This window comes from Rhagoletis zephyria, unplaced genomic scaffold, assembly GCF_001687245.7.
Source record: "Rhagoletis zephyria isolate East Lansing unplaced genomic scaffold, Rhagoletis_zephyria_1.1 Rzeph_scaffold_17239, whole genome shotgun sequence".
In the NCBI taxonomy this organism is placed as follows: Eukaryota; Metazoa; Arthropoda; class Insecta; order Diptera; family Tephritidae; genus Rhagoletis; species Rhagoletis zephyria.
Window position 1 is genome coordinate 2719 of NW_016174300.1, and position 8349 is coordinate 11067.

The 8349-nt window shown below is 32.5% G+C and overlaps 1 protein-coding gene across 1 annotated transcript; it reads right to left on the bottom strand.

Annotated features, from left to right (window-relative positions):
* Window positions 1-1725: 1725 nt before the first annotated feature.
* LOC108379744 (rho guanine nucleotide exchange factor 25-like) lies at window positions 1726-8343 on the bottom strand. The gene is made up of 4 exons (XM_017636098.1): window positions 8186-8343; window positions 7961-8098; window positions 7604-7870; window positions 1726-6741 (listed from the first exon to the last, which is right to left on the bottom strand). Exons 1-4 carry the CDS (start codon window positions 8288-8290, stop codon window positions 6520-6522), a joined length of 732 nt encoding a protein of 243 aa, XP_017491587.1. The 5' UTR covers window positions 8291-8343; the 3' UTR covers window positions 1726-6519.
* Between the last annotated feature and the right edge of the window lie 6 nt (window positions 8344-8349).

Below are 8349 nucleotides of genomic sequence, written 5' to 3' on the forward strand. Positions count from 1 at the left end.
TTTTTCATTCACTTTATTTATGTATAATTATGTAACAGAAAAAATAGCAAAATTTGTGTAAATCATAATTATTTAGCTTACCTACATAGATTTAATTCAACATTAGAATTAGTGAGAAACCAATTTTATACGAGTATGACAACCCAAAGGGCTAATTTATGATTATTTGGTAGGTATGGTATGTACATACGTATGTATGTATTTAATTAATTTACACTTAATAGGTTATTATTAAAGTAGTAATTAAATTTAACTACGACTTTGTTTTCGTTTTTTTTTACGATTTGTGAAAATGTAAGGCAATAAGGAGGAAATTAATACCAAGTGCCAATTTTTGCTGTTTTTAATTTTCATCTTTTTTTGAAGCACTCAAGCTTGGCACAGATTTTCGAATCGTTACGAAAAAAGAAAACGGACAATGGAAACATGCTAGGCGCTGGCATTTTCAAACGTTCCTCTCTTCAAACATTTTTGAAGAGGAATCCAACTTCCAAAAAAAAGGGGAGGGGCCTTATAAAAACTGTACACTTAAAACCAATTGCTTTTCAAGCTTGGAGCTTTGTGTTATCCGGGCAGGCTCATTCATTTACTCAGAGAATATATAGTTTCTTAGTTTAAATTTGATTAAAGTTTTATTTGCAAATTTCCGGTAAGCAATAAGCGAGTGTACAAAAAATATGTATATACATATATAGCGGTAAGAATGGCCCACTTACATATGCATGAAGGAATACACACAGACGACGCACAGTGGGAAACATCGGAAACATTTCTTCATTTTTCTTTAAAAATCTTTAATTTCATGATCCTGATGTAGTAATTTAATATCGTCACCTAAAATTCAAAATTCACTTTTTGATGGATTTCATCGAATTACACTTCCCACATAATTTTATAAAAAAAATTAAAATATTAGTCACGACTTTTTCAATATCAGTTGAGATGTTGTTATGTTTTTTTGCATTTCAGGTGACGATATGTAATTTAATATTTGTATCAGAAATGCACTCATCAGCCTCACCTCAAGAAAAATGATCTCTATTCAGAAATAAAAAGGCGAAAAATTCAAAGCTGGGATTCATAAGGCTCCCTAATTTTAGAGCTTTTTATCTTTGAATAGAGAGACTCGACCCAGTAAATTGATGATAAAAATAATAAATTATTTCATCAGAATCATAAAATTAAAGATATTTAAAGAAAGATGAAAAAAATTACATTTATACGGTTATTCTAGCGCCGCACAGTGTACAATTTGGGAGTGCCGATGGACAAAATCGTTGATCTCTGGATAGGAATAAGATCAAAATATGGGTTCGAAAGCTGATATAATGGTGTACAAGGAAAAAATGGAGCCATTATATAATCATTATATAAAACCACATAAAAATTTGGCTGAAAAATCAACCTAAAAAAAAAAATCATACTTTGCTCGCTAGATTAAGAAGTTGAAAATTTATAAGCACTTTGCAATTTAAAAAAAAGAGCATTTAAAAATTTTTTAGTCAACTTCTGACCACAAATTTGAATTCTTCGGTTGAAAATTTACGAGAAAAGTGCATACAACCAAAACCCAATTTTTTTTTTGGGCTAGCCAGGCCTGCAAGTATTCATTTTTTTCGAAAGCTCATTTTTCATATAAATTTTTTGGGGGTTGAATATAATGATTATGTAATGGCACTATTTTTCCTGTCGAGATTTACGATTTTGTCCATCGACACTCCCAAATTGTACACTGTGCGCCATGTCTGGAATTTTTTTTCGATATTACCCACTGTGCGAAGCCTCTATGCATTGTTTGTCTCGCCTTTAAGTTGTCGCTTAAAAATTTTTCACTCTCCTTCCGAAATCTTGCCTACGTATTAGATAACTCAAAATTTCCAATTTGTCGGAAATAATAAATATATAATAAGCGCGCGCTAATCGCATGATGAAAAGAGGGTTTCCCGTGTTTTTTTTTTGCAATAAATTACTACAAAGTGTTGACCCCAATATTTCTGTGAGGTGAATACATATTAAATATCAAAAACGTAAAATTTTTATTTACATACCTAATACGATGAAAAATTCCAGAATCAATATCGCGTGGTGTAATCATGGAGGACACTGATAAAGGGTTTGATCGGTGTTAATCGGAATGGGCTATGCCAAATTATGAAATTTTTTTTTACTAGATACTACTTGGCTGCGCTTAACAAAACTTTTAACCCAAGTTTATGTACATAAATACATCAGATTATAACATCCTACCAAAAAAAAGAATAATAACTTTAATTTAAAATTCTGCTAAATTTTATACGAAATGTTAAGGGATTGCACTTAAATGATGTGATAAACTCCAGCATGCCATTTTCCACATTCAATTAAATTACATGCTTTCTTTCTTAAGCGCTTACTACAAACATCGTACATACATACTTGCATACACATTTACTTATAAACCTTATGTACGTATGCATGGCTTCACAATTTTTACCAGGTTTTTATTATGCAAGAGTTTTATGAATTTTAAATACACATTTACTTAAGTAAGTATGTATGTATGTATGCCCCATACAGTCGAAAGCAAGATTCCTTATTTACTTGTATTTCGTATTCTTAATTAGTTGAACCGTTAGTACATAATTGAGTAAAAAAATACATATCAATATCCATATTCATTCCCTTAGCAATACGTTCTATTAATCTTTAACTTCCCAGATTTACATATACATACATATAAACCTGCATCGCATTTTTTTCTTCAGAATAATGTTAAACTTTAGCTTTAATTACTTATTGAATATATATGTATATGTATATACATACATACTTCCATATGCAAGTATTATGCATATAAATAGACGAGATAAAATTTTCTTTGCTATAATATATTATATTCTTTGCGCGATCGAAAAACTTTACTCTCACAGACAAAAGTGCGACAAAGAGTGCAACTGTTTTTGAAAAAAAAAAACAAAAATAAATGCAACAAAATATTTGTATTTCGAATGCAAACAGAAAAATGTAAATCAGCACTGCCCATAGCTTTGCATTTTGATTATCCTTTTGCTCAAATGTCATAATTTTTGATTATTTTTTCTGACTCAAAACTAATTTAATCGGGTTACAAAATTAAAATTAGCGCGCGGTTGAGTGGCTAGAGCAGCGCATTGCCACCCGGTACGTCTAGGGTTCGATCCCTGGGTCGAGGAACATTCAAAAACAAGTTATTTTTTCTAATAGCGGTCGCTCCCCGGCAGACATTTGCAAACCTCCGAATGTACATATTGAAAAAGTCTGCTTTTATTTCACTGTTAAAGCAAACCAAACAACACATTGAAGATCTAGAGCCCTTTACAGCTCAATCTACAATCATACAAAAGTTCTTAGGCTTACTCAACTTTCTGCCCGAGCACTTTTTTGCACAATTTCAGGCAAGCTGCAATGCCATAAGACTAGCTGCATTACAAAAATAGGGATACCCGCACCTTTAAGGTCCCCAGACAACACTACACCTCCTCTCAATCTTGAGAACAAACTCTTCACGCGTATTCCTTTCAGAAACGATTGAGAAGATGAGTCGGTCTTGGGCCCAAAAGATGACTCCACAGCCTTATACACAGATGGATATAAACTAAATCTAAGAGTAGGAAGCGGGATACACTCGAAAGACCTCTCATTGAACATCTGTTATAGGCTGTCAGACCACTGCGGCGCTTTCTCTTGGACTTGTCCGACTCCTTTTTCAACCTGCCTTCAGTAATTATCTTTGCTGATAGCCAAGGAACTATCAGGTCAATGGAATGCATAAGTCAATTAAAAATTGGCTACTGAATTCACTATCCACCCGCGAGATGTGGGTAAGGTCATGGAGACATACATAAATAGAAAGTAATTTGCATGGCAGATGAACTTGCGAGGAAGGACACATTTCTGTCTGATGCGTTCAGAAATGCATCAAGCCAAAGCAACAGTCAACAAATAAAAGAGGCTGATGCTTTGATGCATTTCTGCCATTCCCATTGAAGAAAATTAAATAAAAGCTAAAAAATTAAATATAAAACTCCCAAACAAAGTATTTTGTTTTTACTTTCGTTACACAACTGCCAAATTTCAGCTATTATTCGCTCAACTCAATTCAAACTCTCACTTTCTCGATCACTCATAAGAAGTTTCGACATACAGAGGCGAATAAAATATGGGCCCGAACCGCGGCATTCGTTATCGACCGCAACTCGAATCGAAATTGGCTTCTGAGATCACGGCGTTGGATAGCGAGTGTGCATCGCGCATTCAAATTGTATTGTGGAGAAAACAGCTGCCATTTTATTTGATTCGATTCGAAACGAATAATCACTCGATCACCAATGCCGCGATTCGGGCCCAGCTGTGCTAGCAACACCACCTTAGATGAATTCCGTTGAGCATCAGCAACAGAGTATCAAGAAAGCTACAAAGTTGCAATATTGCGGTAATTATTAATTAACTCGCACATACCCATTTTTTTTTAAGTAAAAAGAGTAAAATTAAAATATGTATTTATAGATGCATTGCCTTCGAAATGAGACACAGTTGAAAGATATCGTAAAGAATTTTTAACGGTCATTCCTGCATACTTAACTCAAAAATTTTTTTTATGGATTACGACGTTCTTACAGCAAGCGAGCATTATGTTGACTAACCGCATATTTGCCTCAATTTCTATGACCGATTAGAGTTCTGGCTGCTTTTCCATATACATTAATTTATTACTCATCAACTACCCTAATAAATTGAAAGAAATTTAAATTATATACTACATAGCTCAATAAACAAAAAAAGTGCTAAAAATTAAAAAGGTTAAAAACTTAAATAAAAGACGTTTTTTGTAGCTTTATCCCTTACTTCAAACACTTACCTATACTTAGACATTTGATGTTTAACCTTTGTTTTTTTTCTAATACTTAAATGTTTAACTGTACATTGTGCCCTTAGCGTTATTAACTTTAATGTTCCCGTACTCGAATCACACTTACGATATTTAGATAGATGCTCGACTTAAATAGTACACACTTCACTTACATACATACCCATGTACACTTTTGCATATGCATACATAATTTGATTTGCCATTTCTTTTTTTATAGTCCAACTATGATGTAGTTTCTGATCATGTTCATACTTAATTATGTTATATTTATAAATTCAAATTTAGTTTTTATGCCCTAGCACTTTGATACGTTTTGCATTTATTTCTGTTTCAAATCAAGCGCATGTTTCATTGCATTCGTTTGTGTGCCAAAACAAAAAAAAAAACTTAAACTGCTTGCATTTGCAAAACTTAACATTTTCCTATTAAATTTAAACTAAATTTGTTATTTATCATCCATCGTTATGCCAATTTCTAATTGTTGACTCAACAAACGATTTCATAACAAATGGCCAACACACTTTTTTGCAAAAAAGAAAAAAGAAATAAAAAATCATTGAAAAGAAACATTTAATTTTCTATTTTAATTTTCTGTATTTTTACTTAGTAAAGGTATACGTAAGTTTATAAAAGAAATGAGTTAAATTAAATTACATAGTACATATTTTTAATTTCTTAGCAGCATAAATCACTCGTTAGGATCACTTAATTTATATTTTTTTAGCTTAGTATTCCAACTTTATCAACTTTCCATTTAATTCATATTACAATTATAACTTGTCGCTTTATTAATATTTAGACATAGATTTTTTCGCTATTAGAAAAAATTAAAATAATTAAATTAAATTACATATAATATCGAACGCAGGTTGCATGCGTTTTTGTATTTTTTTTTTGGGGGGAAATCTATACTAGAATTAATTCTTTTGTTTTTTGTTTTAAATAGCTTTTTCTGTTGACAGCAGATGCGCATTAATAATGCATAAATACATACATACATAAACATATATGTATGTATATTTTGTTCATCGATAAAACTAGGCTTGCACATATCGTAAGCATTCGGCTGTTGTGCCAAACTCAAATACTACAGCCAGACTATGGGCTAATACTTATTGCAAATAATAAATATGTATAGATCTACATATTTATATACATAAATCAAATGCACCTGTAGTACTAAAAAAGAATTGAATAGTTTTAGATAAATATATAGGTTGAAATTGGCGAGAGTTTTATATGTAGTCTTTTTCTCAACTAATAACTACAAAGGGTATCTATCAACAGAACAGTAGAACATTTAAAATATTTGTTAGAATTTATATGTATGTATATAAAAGCGTGTCTTAGTAAAACAGCGTGGCATGGCGCCTTCCTTGTTTTTTTACATCTTTGCTTTGCATTTCCATTACAAATTTCTTTTGCTACACACACACACCCATACTTCGTTCTCGTTTAAAAATGTTTTCCTTTTGCCTTGATTACAATGCATGTAGATTTCAAATATCAAGTATTGTATTAATACATAGTTTCTTTTTTTTATAAATTTCCACGAAATGCTTTGTTGCAAATAATTGTACATGATTGCTGTTTTGTTTATGTTTTTGTTCTTTTTGTTTGCTTGTCGAATTTTAATTCTGTTGCTGTTGCTGCTGTTGATATTCGATAGGACTGGTGATTGCCCTAAGGAAATCGTGTTGTGACTGCAGTATATTGCGTATGATGCGCAACCATTCATTGGTTAAATCCACTGTGGCCGCATAGCAAACTATATTCAAACCGGGTTTATTTGGATCAGTTGATTTGAGCAGAAAACGATTATTTGGTAATTCTTCTAACTGCATTTTGTTGACCTATTGAAAATGAGATAAAAATTAAAAAAAATATAGCGTACTAATTTTTAAATAGGACTGCTCTTAATTGGGATAATGTCCTCTTCTAAAGCTTGAAAGCACTAGAAGTTCTCTAAAAAAAATAAAGTAACGAAAATGTCGCAATAAAAGAGCTAAATTCTTATTTTTATGTTAAAAAATATACCACAAATACATGTCAAAGACGTGAAAAAATATGCTAATTTCTACCTTAACTATCCACAATTATATCTGATGAAAAAGGCCTCGATCAAAAAATTATACTACGCCGCCGAATAAATAAGCGCTCTTAATTCCATCTATACTTCGCATATACTACAATCACTTCCAACAGCGGTAAATACAGGCTGTTTCTCAAGAAAAGTTACAGATTTTCTGCTGGATTACACAAAAAACAGTTACACATTTTCTGCTGGGTTAACGTAAATTTTACCCATACCGAAACAAAGATGTTTAAACAGAAAAAACATTTTGCCCTTCACACAAGTCAGTAATATAATGTCCATTTAGAGGCATATAAACGTTGGGTTTTTTAAATGCGATTTCATAGCCTTGCCCGCCTGTGTATTTCAAGAAAATATCTAGCCTCCACCATCCCTCCGAACCATTCTACAAACTCATATTTCTTATCAACTGACTATCATACAATGGAGCCAAATTTGAACCAAATTTTACCGCAAATATATTTTAATTACAGTTCCATAGCATACATACATACATATGTACTACACATTAAGTGCCCCTGGTTATTTTACAATACGTCCAGCGGCTAGTTTAAACTACTCATAGAAAGTCTAGTGAACTTTTGCAAATTTTAATTTTCTAACTGCAGCGCTTCACCTACCTGTATATGCGACCGATAGGTATATGTTGGACTACTATACTGCAGCTTCTTGCCATCAATATCCGCAAAAATTATACTTTGCTCGAATAGAAAAACATACAATTCACGCGGTTTTTGCATCATATAGGCATTACGTTCAGCATTCTTCTCATCTTCAACGCAGGTCAATTTGTCATGTAGCAGCAGTTTGCCTTGCGCAGTTATTTTACCCTCAAATTTTTGCAAGCGACGTAATTCCATCGCTTCGTTAGCAGCCTTGCAAATCATCTAAAAATGGTACAGATTGTGGATAAAAATTAAATTAATATTACAAAGGACTGCGACTCGGAATCAATTTGTTGAAATAAGCTTCCTTACCCCCATAACGCGCATAGCTTCCTCGATGCCGACAACTTCAGCATCACGTCCAGCTGCACGAGCATGTTTGGCAATTTCTCTGAATAACAATTCATATTTTGGCAATCTTTGCACCGGTTTTATGAGCAAATCGTTGAGCTATAAATATTTAGTAGCAAAAAAGAGATTTGAAACGAGAAAATTTAGTTACGAAAGATTCATTTGGTGTTCACTTGGAAAACTTACATCCAAACGACTACCGAGTTTTTGTCGTATTTGATCAAAATATGCAAGATGAGTGGTCACTATGTGATCCGACACTGGCTTGTTTTGGTAATATTTATTATACATATCAAATTTAGGTAAATAACGTTTGATAATAGGGCCCAGATCGGCGGGCGAGTTACGAC